The following is a 13,714-nucleotide window of genomic DNA, read 5'->3' on the forward strand; positions in this document are numbered from 1 at the left end:
ATGACTGTCAGTCTAATCAGCAGACTGATTTCTCCAAATGAGGGACAGACATGCATTACATTCTTGGCTTGTTGTGTTGTCAGAAAAGCACACAGCCATGATCAGTTTGCATCAAAATGGTCTCACATGTGAGGAACCTGCTGCTGAGCAGTTTTCCTTTCAAACAGGACCATCTCTTTCTGTGGAGTGAACTACACAGTTGTTTTTCCACCAGTGCTCAGCCTGGGAGCTGGAAGATGTAACATCTTCTGCACACACTGGGAAAAACAGTTTCTGACAAAGAATGGAGCATAGAAGTTACTTTTGCCCAGAAAAAACATGATGGCCGCGCATCTGAGTTTCTGCTGGACATAGGAGCAGACAGTAGAGGACTAAAGCCGAGTTACTTCCAGATCTTAGGTCATCAGTCAGAAAGGACACTCACTCAGCTGTTTTTCTTCTTAGTAAAAAAAATAAATAAACAATTTACACATATGATACAAACATCTGTCTTTGTAAAGTAGCCTATGCCGTAAAACGTTGCTGTAATTTATGGCTGTGTTTTATCATATAGAGGACAAAATATAAGCCTGGAATCTAAAACAAAGATCTGGGGACTAATGCAGAAAACAGTGCACAGTTTTCACACTAAAACTTGGTGTACGGAAATATTAAGAAAATTGCGGCGCACAAAAAAAATCGGATTCATGAAGCCGTGCGCACGCACGTGGCCGCGCATCTTTCCTTTATAAATCCTAATTTGCGGGAAACAGAGCGCAGCTGCTGGTCCGCCCTGTCGCCTCCATAAATACATATGTAAATTAGTATAAATACCCGGAAGTCTGCCACCACGTGAAGCAATAACCATGGCAACGTCTTTGTTCGAAGCAGTAGTTAGTATTTCTAATAACAATACTTGGATATTTTAATTAAAAGGTGCTTTGATGACACATAATATTACCTCATAAAAAAAAAAATTAAAGAAAAAAAATCGAAATAATAAATAAATAAAATAAAGAGATCCAAATGCCTGTTTGAACAGTAGCGCGTTCAGCCGAGTTTTAAAGACAGAGAGTCAAAGAGTCCTTTGAGTGGGAATGTGGACGTTTATTCTAAATACTAGAATGCTTTATGTCCACGAAGCGGGCGGCTGGACTGAAGGATGACTGCAGAACCAGGAACAGCTGAGTGTTCCTCAGCTGTTCCTGGACCGGTACTGCAGCTGGACCGGTACCGGTACCGCACGATCTGAGCAATCTAAACCCTCCTAAACCAGCATCAACATTTCCCAGCAGATCAATATGATCACTGATATATCGCGATGTTCTCCATCAGAGCCAAATAGCTCCTCTTCTACGCGGCTCACCTTTGCGCAGCTACTTATACGTGTGATTGCACACACACCTTGATCACCTTAAAAATAATCAAACCTGTTGATTATTTTTAATCAGCAGGTTTGAATTAATCTAATGATCCAACCCTATTTTCTTCCTTAAGTCAGAATGAAATGATCCCATAGGTGCATTTTATGCGTTTCGATCCATAGACCAATGCGTTAAATCTTTATGAGACAAAAACTGAGGAAAAATTCTATTTGCGTTCTAGAGAGGTTTTCACATACTTTTATTTTTGTTTTCTTTATTTTGTGTGCGTGTTAGCTTATTGTCTGAGGATAAATGCGGTTCTATTTCATCGCTTACGTTTAAACAATAAAATATTAAAAGTATGAAAAACATCAGGTTTGATGCTTCTTGGTGTAAATAACACCGAATATCGTCAGATTTCTGTGTGTTTAGGTGAGTTTTGACGCTATGGAGTTTGTTATTGTCCACAGAAAAAGTTTGCGTGGTTGCCGCACATTTTCACGCCAGCGAAAAAGTGTGTGTATATTTACACAAAATTTTGACACAAAGTTCATTTTTATACATGCCGACTTGTGCGTAAAATATGGCGCCGAACATTTTTTGTGCGCACGCAGCCTTTATACATGAGGCCCCTGCACATTTATGTAAATGAATGTTCAGTAATGAGCTGGTACCTGACTGAATGACAGGAAACTGGCAGCACACAGGCTACAAAGGAGTTTGTTGTTTTCAAATTACTAAATAAACACCGTGTATAAATCTTTCCTGTATTTGACCTCAAAAGACGACATGTAACTGTTTTTTGTTGTTAGTTTTTTTACAATCTAAAGCTGAATGAACATCTTCTACGAACATTGATTCTACTCATTTTTTAGACCATTATGCTTCATGTAATCTGTTACTTTTTAAATACCAACAAGTCTGTTGCATTTGATTTGCATCTGTGTCAGATGTTTTCAAATTCAGCAGTAACGAGAGATTAATAATTTTACCCATCATTCTTTGTAGAAATGACAGTGTGAGGAATGGATAGCAAAGAGCAAATTCTAAACCTGCTTTTATTATGCGTCAGGTTTTAATTTTCTTCTTTGGCTCAACACCGACATCTTGTGGTTTTGTTTAGCCATTACACGAGTACGTCATCCTTTGAGTATTAAGGATACTGGATACATGCGTGACATCAGCAAACAACTTCTGGCGGTGAGTTTGTGGTGCAAACCGTGAACAGCAGCTTCTGTTCGTCACCATAAACTCATCATGACAGAATCGGAACCTCACTGCTTCAGGCCTGGGGTTCATATAATCTGAGGTAATCTGTATTTGCTGCCTGCACAGATAAACTCAGCCCCCATCCAGTGTGAACAGTTGAACTCCTGATGAAAACGTTTTCTCTTTACAGCATAAGAAGAACAGAGTAAGGAAAAGTCTTGACTCCAGATTTAAATGCACCATGAATTATTCTGAAGAGCAGTTATGTGTCCGATTACCACAAACTGCACTCTGATCTGTCAGACTGAGGGACTTCAAGGAGAAACATCCAAATCTACTCGTCTGTGATTAAGTTTGCAGCAGCACCTGAACGAACATGGAAATGTTTTTCCTGTGGATTCTAAAGCCTTTAAAGCATAAAAAGAAGTAGTGTACTAAAATATTATTTATTTTTATTTTTTATTTTGAACATGATAATAACACTTTCCACTTCTGTGGCTCCACTCCCAGCTGGTGTCCTCTGCCTGAAGCCTGGGAGCTTCAGGTTCTGTTCGCTGTTCTGGGTCAGCCTCCATCACTACTGTCCTCTCTTTTGCTTTGTCCACCAAAACAGGAGGAGGTGATTCAGTCATGTGATCCAAGTGTGTTGAACCAGGGACACATCCATCCAGTCCTTGTGCAGCAGCGGCCCTGGAGTTCTGGATCTGAAGACTCCTGCTCTACTTCAACAGAAGTTCCTTTTCCACAGACCTTTATCATCTCACTCACTGGGCAAAAAACACACTGTGTTCTATTTTGTAAATCTTGAATAAATATTAAGTTTATTTAATACAGGTTATTCTTTTTTGTGAATGTCACTCAAAGGCAGGTTCCTCTAAATTAATTTAAAGCTGTAAAATGGCTGTTCTTAGAAAAATTCAAATTTTCAAAAATCGATCATTTTAATGGCTCTTCAAATTGAACGGACCCTAAAGATTCGGTTCTCTTCAACGAGCCAAAAGTCCCATCCTACTGTTCAGTTTTAATTGTGTCGATAATAATAGTTCATGGCTCTGAGTCCAAATAAATTAACTCTAGGACATATAACAGACAAACAGATATGGCCCCTGCTTGGTGCATAATGTATGCTTTAACTCTTTAACGTCCTGCGGGTTTACTGGCAGTGAAGGCCCCGTCATATTAGTGACCCACCAATCAGCAGAGTGTCTGCAGGTGAGCAACGGGAAGACACGTGGTGTGGTTCTCCACGGTAGGATTAACAAGATGGAAAACAAGTGCAGCCAGGTGAGTTTTGGCGCTCTGCAGGCCGCTGATTCAGCTGCGGTCTGCGGCTACTCGGAATGTCCGCAAGAACGTAACTGGGAACATTAAAAGTTCGGGCTGCGGTGACGCCTATCAGCGTTGTTACATTGTTTAAAGCTGGGACATTCCCAGTTCACTTGGTTTACTCGCATTGATACCGCGGACGTGTTTGTCTGTTACGTTGTTGAAGTGTTTGCTTGTTTTGCTGCGCCTCTAATCTAAAGACGCTCACCGACTACATGTCTGATGACTTATTTAGATACGTAGATTTGCTGTTGATTGTAGCGAATTTACACAAATTTACACTTATATTACGCCAGAACCACCCTTGATATTCTCCAGAGGGTTCTGTGTTTTCAGGTCTAGCTTAGCCGCACACCATCGCTATCACGTCTTGTTGTTGTTGTTATTGTTGTTGTTTAGCGCGGTAAAATGTATCGTCCGTGTCTTTTAAATTGACTGTTTAGTGTAGATTGTTTCTATCTTTGTAAAAATAAAAATAATTTCCATAGGACGTTTGAATAAATACACCTGATTTTAATTACGGCCAGCTGCTGCTCTGTGGCGCCACCTCATGATCATTTTTCGGTACTGCCACATGTTTAAAGTTTTCGCTCCGTGTACGGGTGCATCGGATTAAATAAATAGACTTAGTTTAGTAGCTCAAATCTAAACAGGAAATTTGTGTTGATTATAGGTTTATTCCACACAGTGCGATATGTTTCTGTCAATATTGATGATATGAAATGTTAACCTGAGCCCAGTTAGAAAGACCACCGTCATGTTTTGGGACTGTTGGATGAAGCTGGAGAACCCATGCTTGTCTGGGGAGAACATACTAACTCCATGACAAGAAATTCAGGCTGAGGTTCAATCCCAAACCTTTCTTGCTGCTAGTTGATAGTGCTGACAGTTATGCTTTTGTGCAGCTGCTTAGCTAATGAAAACACAAAAAATCCAGTAAATTGGAGTCATTTTTAATATTGATCGGCATGCATGCTGAAAGCCTGTCCAGGTACTGTGCAAGACATGAAGTAAATACTGGTTCAGGGCTCCCTTTGCATGACTTTCTCCATCAGTGCCCATGACATGAAAGAGTTCTGTATGTGGCTCCTCTGAGTAGTGGAGGCCCTTGTTACTTTATTAACCATCAGCCCACAAGTTCTCTGTGGGTTTAATGTCGGACTGAATTGTTGGCCTCCAGAGTCATTACCTTTGGCTGTGTGGGTTGTCACCAAGTCCTGCTAGAAAATCTAATGAGCATCTCCGTAAAGCTGGTCAACAGAAGGAAGTATGAAGAGCTCTAGAGTGGCTGTGTTGGCTGTGGACCTGAGAAAACCCAGTGGACCAGAACCAGCAGGTGACATGGCTCCCCTCCACTGACTGTTTAAACTTCACTCTGGACCCATAGAAACACAACTTCTCTTCCTCTCTCAGCTAGCAACTTTACTTTTATCTGAAAACAGGACTTCAGACTATTAAATAACATCCCAGGTCAGATGTTTCTGATGTCGTGTCTGGTCCAGGAATGTGACGGCAGTAGAACATGTCCTGGTTACGTCTGTGTGAGGTGGATCCGGAAGTTTTGACTCCAGTCTGTACTCTGCAAGCTGTAAACTCTTGGTCAGGGTTTTCTCCACGATCCTCTCGACTGCCATTATTAATGTTTCCTATGCACATTTGTATTCCATCTTTTTTCCTTCCACTAAAGGGGGATTTTCCAGTAACATTAGGGCTGCATGATATCTGGAATGATCCAATTGTGATACTGTTGTTGAAAACATTGATTATAATTGAACGACTCTTTGATTACGTCTTTCTTTATTGTAACACAATTTCCTCACCACTCTGAGTTTTGTCATTTCAACCTCTAAAAATATTCATCAAGTGTAGAGATGAGCAGCAGTCGGAATGCATCTGACTGGATGTCTCTTAGTTTTAGACAACTCGTTTCCTCAGAGAGGTTACTGTTTCCTGTTGGTTGCTGAGGTGTTGTGAACAACGCGGTCCTGCTCTGTTTTAACTGTCAGGTGCAGAACATAGAGCGAGTGCAGGCTCTGGAAGCCTGGCTGGAAATGACCAACACCAAGCTGACCCAGGTTAACGGGCAGAGGAAGTACGGAGGACCACCTGAGGGTGAGACACACAGCCACACTGGGACACCATCATATAAACAGGTTAGGCCAGGGGGGGGGCAACTCCAGGCCTGGAGGGCCGGTCTCCTGCAACTTTTAGATGCATCTCTACTTCAACACACCTGAGTCTAATAATGAGGTCATTAGCAGGACTCTGGAGAACCTGACTGCACTTGGGAGGTGATTCAGCTGTTTCAATGAAGTGTGTTGGACCAGGGAGACGTCCAAGAGCTGCTGGACATTGGCCCTCCAGGGCCAGGATTGCCCACCCCTGTGTTAGGCAGACAGTGCTGTAAAAAAAACTATTTGCCCCTTTGCAGATCTCTGCTGCTGTTTTTATCTCTTCTGAAAATTTTACATTGTCAAATTTGAATCAGACAGAGATGGGATGATTAAACCAAAAGATAAATTTTTACATGAGAATTTTATTCATATGGGGAAAAAGTTATCCAAGCCAAACCTGACCATACGTGAAAAAGCAAACAACCTAAACCGTATAACTAGTTGTGCCACCAACAACTGACATCAAGAGTGTTAATGAGTCTTTAACATTACTGAGAAGTATGGACCATCTCGCCTTTACAGAAATGTTCAAATTCAGCTATATTGGAGGGTTTGGAAAGCTTAATTTTGTTATTTGTTTTTTTTCCTTTTTGAGTCATTCAGAGGTGACCTTGCTGCTATACTTTGGATCATTCTTCTGCTGCGTAACCAATGAGCTGCAGGCCATGTTCTGATGGCTGGACATTCTACTGCTGGATGTTCTGGTACTGAGCAAAAGTCATGATTCCTCAGTAATGACAAGATGTCCAGATCATGAGAAAGCAAAACTGCTCCAAACCATCATGCTATCACCGTGTTTGATTCTCAGTATGATGGTCTGTTTCTGAAATGCTGCTTGTTTAACACCGCAGACGCACATCTTCCAAAACGATTGACTTTTGTCTTTTCACTCCTCAGAATATTTCCCTAAAGGTCTTTGGAGTCGCTGCACAGTGGTGCAGTTGGTAGAGCTGTTGTCTTGCAGCAAGAAGGTCCTGGGTTCGATTCCCAGCCCGGGGACTTTCTGCATGGAGTTTATTTGGGCTCTCTAAATTCTCCCTAAGTGTGACTGTGTGTGTGTGAATGGTTGTGTGTCCTTTATGTCTCTGTGTTGCCCTGCGACAGACTGGCGACCTGTCCAGGATGTACCCCGCCTCTCGCCTGGAACGTAGCTGGAGATAAACACCAGCAACCCTCCTGACCCCATTAGGGACAAGAGTGTTAGAAAATGGATGGATGGATGGATGGATCTTTGGAATCTAGATGTTTTTGGTAAAATGTCTGTGGTGGTTTTGGTCAGCTGTGGTTTTGGCCTTGGTTTATCCAGTCTCTCTTTCTCATTGTCAAGTCATGAACTTTGACCTTGCCTGAGGAAAGTGAGGCCTGCTGAGTGTTAGATGATGTTTTGTTACCTCCAGGTTGAAACATTGATGTGCTCTTGGAGTCGTTTTGGTTGACCGACCTCTGTTGGCTCCGTTGCTGAGGGAATGTTGCATCACTCAGGTTTTCTGGAGGGCAGAAAGTGTTACTATCAGTACAGTAAACACATGCTGGTAGATCCTGGACTTTTTCCGTACTGATACAGCAGAAATAAGATTTCCAAACACATCTAATGGTGCAAAGGAAAGTTATTTTGATAAAGCGGGTCAGACATGAGTCTTTCTCCACAGGAAGCTGAAATACTGAATGTCTTTGTTCAATAAACCAGGACATTAGCTAATGAAATGACGGACATGTTTCTGCTAAAATGGAGGAAACCATTGAAGGGCTTGGGACTGAACTGTAACTTGGATCATAGGATTCTTGATTGAACAGTTGGATGGATCCATGTGGGATGGAACTTTTTTTATTTAGTGTATTGTTTTATGCTCTGTGTGGTCTTGTTGTGTATTAAGTTTGTAATATAAATAAACATGTTGGAAATTCAAAAAAAGACCTTGGTAACCCTTTCCCATCTGTGAGTGACTTTGTTCTTCTGTTTTAGATTTTTTTAGATGTTGCTTTTTGTGATCCTCACAGAGGTTTATTTAGATAATTACATCTACAGATGAGGTAATAATCATTTGTAGATGTTTGGGTTGAGAGTGAGCTCACTTTTCACAGGTTGGCTTTGACTGTTTTTCCCTTTATGACTGAAATCCTCATTTGAAACCTACTTATATTTACTCTGATTATCTTTATCTTGACCACAGGTCTCAAACTCCAGTCCTCCAGTCGCTGTCCTGCAGTTTTTAGATGTACCACAGCTACAAAACACTGGAATGAAATGGCTTAATGACCTCCTCCTTGTGTGGATCAGTTCTCCAGAGCCTTAATGACCTAATTATTCTATTCAGGTGTGATGCAGCAGAGACGCATCTAAATGTTGCAGGACAGCGGCCCTACAGGACTGGAGGTTGACACTCTTTATCTTGACTAACTCAAGTATTTGCGTGACAAAGTGAAAGCATTGTGGGTCCGTTCCAGTAACCTGCCAAGGTTTTCTGTTTGTTTCCAAGATGTCAACATTTCCCTCATTCTCCTTCAGCTGCTGCAGCAGAGCGATGTGGGCCTCATGCATGGTCTGTCTTATAGAATGTTAAAGCTGACTTTTATCGTTATTATGATTTTCTGTTCCTCAATAAAATATTTTTGTTTATTGCTCAATACTTAAGGAGAGTCCTCCTGATGAAATGAATGGACCTGACTGGCCAGAGTTGGTCTGGCTGTGGAGAACAAATACGTAACTGTCCCTCTGCTGCTTCTGCACACTGCTGGTCAGCTGACTGAACGAAAGGCCATGTGCTTTTCATTTGCCCACAAGGAAGATAAATTTGTCTGTCTGGAAGTGTATGTGGTTATATGGTGTGTAAACTAAAGGAGCTCCACATAAAGTCAGCTTACTGGACTTGTTGAAAGAATAAAAAGGTCTAATATTCTGCATTGATAACAGTTGGCTTCATATCAGATATAGAAATACTAGATTTGGTGGGCCTATATTTTATAGTTGTGATGTGTATATATATATATATATATATATATATATATATATATATATATATATATATATATATATATATATATATAGGTAGAATTTAACAGCAGGAATAATTGTTGAATAATTGTTGTTTTTCTTTTTACATTGAAATAATTGAGCCATGTTATATAGTTTTATATTTTGCAAATGGCATAACAGTGTGGTATTATTTGATATAATTTTAGCATGTCTAATGCATAAACATGAGTAATGTAGGAGATAATACAATTATCTATTCATTATTTCTTTTCATGGGAAGCAATGATGATGTATTTAGTATAAAAACTCAGCAGCAAAAGAAAGTATATTTTATTTGTTTGGCAGTAAACATCACAAATAAACACTGATAAATGTTTGATAATGAAAATTTAAAAAAGGTGTTGTGATGTTGTACACAGTTCCTATGATTGGTGGTGATTATCTGCTGTGTTGTGGTGACCTCACAGAATTCATAGAAAAAGTAGCAGAATGACCTTCAGTAGATGCAGAACAACCACACAGTGTGTCACACTGCTATTAATTCAGCCTCTGGAAAGGTAAACAGAGCTGCTTAAACCAGAAGAGGGGCTGCACAATATATTGCTACTATATTGTCACCAGGAATCAATATTGTCACAGAGAACCGTTTGGAGTGCAAACATTTTGTCTAAAATGTTTCTAAAAATGGGAAGTTATTGAGTTTGCAGTTAACAGCTATTAACTGCAAACAGCAGACATGTCTGTCAGTCAGACAGTCAAACCTCTAACATTGGAGGAAAACAAGACAGTGGTTGACTGTTCGACCCTTACTGAGGTATGAATGACTAAATGAATAAATATATGTTTTTAGTCCCAGAGGGAAAGGTAGATAAGATCAACTTCATATGCAAGTATGGAAAATGTCACAGTAAGTCTTGATGCTCAATTAAAATAAATTTTTTTTTTTTTAAATCTAACTTTTTTAAATTTTATTTTTTGCATGATCATGACTAATTAAATACAACCACAATCAGATTTTGGTCTGAGCGGTTTGCGAGCCCAAAGTCCGTATGAAGAACAAGGTGGATGTCAGCGCTCTGTTTACGGCGGTAACAACGCTGTGGATGCATTTTAAAGCTTTTCAGCCTTGGAGCTGACAAGTGGAATTTTTTGGGGGTCAAAAGATCAAAATTGGGCTGTTTATTTTCCTGTGAAAAAGTCTGATGTGGGTTGCTTTTTCCTGGTGTGTGAACATAGCCCAAGTTGATGAAATAGGATCACATGCTGAATATAACCTCCTGTTAAGGCGGTTCTTTCTGTGTGTGCAGTTCTCTCTGGAATGTAGCTAAATGTTCCTAATCGTCATATTTATCCTGACTGGTGGCAGTTCATCTGCCACTGAGCCTCATAGCCCCCCGTCTTGTCTTCTTGATTTAGGGTGGGACGGTCCAACCCCAGGCGAGCGCTGTGAGGTCTTCATCAGCCACATCCCTCGGGACGCCTACGAGGACCTGCTCATCCCCTTGTTCAGCTCTGTGGGACCTCTCTGGGAGTTCCGCCTCATGATGAACTTTAGTGGCCAGAACCGGGGCTTTGCCTATGCTAAATACGGAACACCGGCCCTCGCCACCGAAGCCGTCCTCAAGCTGAACGGCTACATGCTGGAGCCCAAGAGCTACCTCTGTGTCCGCCGCAGCACGGAGAAGAGACACCTCTGTATTGGAAATCTGCCGGCTGCCACTAAACAAGAAGACCTGAAGCAGGTTAGTTCGGTCTGCCTGTTGGGACTGACATGTTGAATTTATTACACAACTTATTAAAACTGAAGAACAAGAATGCGGTGATCAGAAATGAATTTATTCAAACTATGTACCAAGACACAACGTCTTCTGGAAGGTAGGTGGGACTGATAAGTGTGTGTGTGTGTGTGTGTGTGTGTGTGTGTGTGTTTTCAAGGTCCTGCGGCGGCTGGTGGAGGGGGTGGAGAGGGTTTCTCTGAAGACCGGTCCTGGAATAGAGGGGGTCTCTGCTGTGGTCGCCTTCTCCTCCCATCATACTGCGTCGATGGCCAAGAAGGATCTAGTGGCAGGTAATCTAAAGACCAGTCCAACTTCTGGTCTTTTAATAATTTAACACATTTTGTCATTCTACAGGAATACATTTAATATCTTTCAGTTTGTTTTAGATAGAACAGCACAGCACTGTGCCACATTGTGATGGAAAATGATGCATGACTTCTATTTTTATTTATTAAAACTCCATTATGCAACTTTTATAAAGAACCTGTTCAAACTGTCTGTATATCCTGACAGTTTGTGATAAGATGGATAATCTGTGAAAAATCTGATCTTCTCCCTGAGCTATTTTTCCTGTCTGAAGAAATGCAGTGATAGCAACCAAAAACAACCAATCAGAGCCAGGAGGAGGGGCTGGGCGCTGTCAATCATCATCACATACTCGCTGGTAAACTTGCAAAAGTTTACCTTATTGTTAAATAAGTTTTAACAAATGTAAAACTGAAAAACTTTCTGTCCATTTCTATTCATGTACCCCAGTAAAAACCAGGGTCTGGTTCTGACTAGGTTTTGTACAATCTGGACCCTCAGCTATTGAGAAACCATCACATCCTGCATGCATGGTCTCTGCTAAGTTTTAAATGATTGTCTGATTTTACCCAATCACTAATGTTTGGTCATGTGAGGCGCTGTAAATTTCCAATGAACCCTCACTGTGAAGCGAGAATCATCTTTGCCAGCAATAAATTGCTTCAAACATTCCTCGTTCCAAATTTAATAGCAGAATATTTGCAAGCATGTCCAACACGAACTGAACGGCTTCCTTCACTTCACCTGCTGCCTTTGCTCAAACTACAGATGGAGCACGATTCTAAACCAGGGCAGAAAAGTAACTTCATTTACAATTTCTCCTTCCATTTGCTGATTGGCCAGGATGAAATTCTATTGGAGAAATTGAGCTCAATGGGAGAAATCCAAGACAGAGCACCGAGAGGAAATGAGAATTGAGCAAGAAGGCGATGGCCAGGCTAATATTCAGTCCCACTTAAGTCATTACTTTGCAAGATCACTTTTGACTTTTCTTCCCTGAAATAATGAATCATTTTCCTTCAATATCAGTCTTCTTTTCCTTTGTGTCATAAAAATCCCAATAAACACAATAAACTGTGGTTTTATGATGGGTATATATACTTTTGCAAGGAGCTGTTTGTGGTTTTTCTATGTGTGACGGAGAAGCTATGCATAGTCAGATAAACATCTCTACTCTGTGTCTAGAATTCAAGAAGCGATTTTTATTGGAGATTTCCATCAACTGGGAACCAGGAGAGAACCCAAACCCCAGCAAGACATGTTCTTCTCCAGCCCCAAAGATTCTGCTGCAGCCGTGCTTCGTGCCCTGCAGCCAGGCCGTCTCTCAGCCTTCTCCTCCGCCCGTCTCTCCAGGGTTCTGCAGGGCGGTGGGGGAACCAGTCTCCTCCCCGCACCCACACGTGTGTTACCCCGTCCCGGCCTCCCACCACCCCCAGCAACACCTGGTCTGCACGCCGTCTCCGACGATGCTCCTCCGTAAGGTTTGCGAGGCCAACGGGTTTGGCCAGCCGTTGTATGATCTACACTACAGTTTGGCCAGACCGGATGGTTTCGTCAAATTTACCTACAAAGTTCTGATCCCTGGCATCAGCAGCGCCTTCAGGGGGAAGGTCATGGTGCTGCCAGGACCCAGTGTCAGGGTCATGATGGAGGAGGCTCAGCGGGCCGCCGCCCAGCAGCTGCTGCAGAAGTTGTTCCACAACCAGCAGGTGCCCTGAACACCCCACCGGCTTCCAGCTGCAACGTTCCTGTTTCACATCTATGTTTTACTGAACAAAAAAAAAAAGATTTCATTCTGTCATTTCTTTTTTTTCTGCATGTTTTTAATAGTATTAGTTAACTTGTGTGTCCAGTTTGAGTTTAAGAAGTTTGTTTGCATGTTTTTTTTAAAAATTATTGTTTTATTCTTGCTGTGTTCTGAGTTGCTCATTTTAATAAAAGAGATTTGCTAAAAAAAAACAAAAGGGTGGTGTTTTAGGTCCTAAGTTGTGTTTTTTACCTCAAAGCAGGGTTTCAAATTAATTTTCCTTTCATGTCACATCAAGATCACGACAGTCTTCAAATGGTTGGTTTTGGCAGAATGCATTGATAAAACTTAAGATATTAAAGCTGTCTCTGCATTGAATGAGGTCTTCTAAAAATTAACATCCTTTCACATCGGCACTGTACACACAACTCATTTGATTTGACTGATAAAATGTTCAAGGACACAAGGGTTATTTTGAAGGTTAAAGCTCGTCTAGAGGGCCACAGAAACATTTGAACTGAAAGGCAGGTCTGGCCTGCAGGCTTTGAGTTTTGATGTTTTCCAGACCCTTCATGATAGTTTCTCCCATTACACCCAGTATAATAGCCTCTCCACAGCTGGAAGTCCTGTAGAGCTTGTTTAGATCCATCACCTGAACCTCATCAACATTTGTCCAGCTCTGAGAGGCCTGGTGAGGAGGCGTTCATTAGATCCAGGCATGTTGCATGAGGGATGTATTGAAAAGCTGCAGGACTGGGCATTCCTGTTTCAGATGAAATGTAAAGCTGGGATCAGAACATCACAATGATCTTTATACAGCTGCTCTAAGGTCATACTGAAGGAACGCTGATTAAAAG

General features: G+C 41.4%; 1 protein-coding gene across 3 annotated transcripts; it reads left to right on the plus strand.

Annotated features, from left to right (window-relative positions):
• Positions 1 to 3,703: 3,703 nt before the first annotated feature.
• dnd1 (DND microRNA-mediated repression inhibitor 1) lies at positions 3,704 to 13,238 on the plus strand. 3 transcript variants are annotated; one of them, XM_044126223.1, is made up of 6 exons: positions 3,707 to 3,836; positions 5,059 to 5,214; positions 5,885 to 5,990; positions 10,443 to 10,768; positions 10,962 to 11,094; positions 12,296 to 13,229. In XM_044126223.1, exons 3-6 carry the CDS (start codon positions 5,930 to 5,932, stop codon positions 12,826 to 12,828), a joined length of 1,053 nt encoding a protein of 350 aa, XP_043982158.1. In that variant the 5' UTR covers positions 3,707 to 3,836; positions 5,059 to 5,214; positions 5,885 to 5,929; the 3' UTR covers positions 12,829 to 13,229. The 3 variants fall into 3 exon arrangements, with proteins under 3 accessions (XP_043982156.1, XP_043982158.1, XP_043982157.1); XM_044126222.1 differs by having other exon boundaries at positions 5,129 to 5,214; XM_044126221.1 differs by lacking the exon at positions 5,059 to 5,214 and having other exon boundaries at positions 3,704 to 3,836; positions 12,296 to 13,238.
• Positions 13,239 to 13,714: the final 476 nt, after the last annotated feature.

Source organism: Gambusia affinis, linkage group LG09, assembly GCF_019740435.1.
Source record: "Gambusia affinis linkage group LG09, SWU_Gaff_1.0, whole genome shotgun sequence".
In the NCBI taxonomy this organism is placed as follows: Eukaryota; Metazoa; Chordata; class Actinopteri; order Cyprinodontiformes; family Poeciliidae; genus Gambusia; species Gambusia affinis.

Bases quoted from the DNA above. Each gene is read 5' to 3' on its own strand.
- dnd1 (XM_044126221.1), top strand. From the start codon at position 3,816: ATGGAAAACAAGTGCAGCCAG. The intron at 10,769-10,961 runs GTTAGTTCGGTC...TGTGTTTTCAAG, and splicing joins AACAAGAAGACCTGAAGCAG to GTCCTGCGGCGGCTGGTGGA. The intron at 11,095-12,295 runs GTAATCTAAAGA...CTCTGTGTCTAG, and splicing joins CAAGAAGGATCTAGTGGCAG to AATTCAAGAAGCGATTTTTA.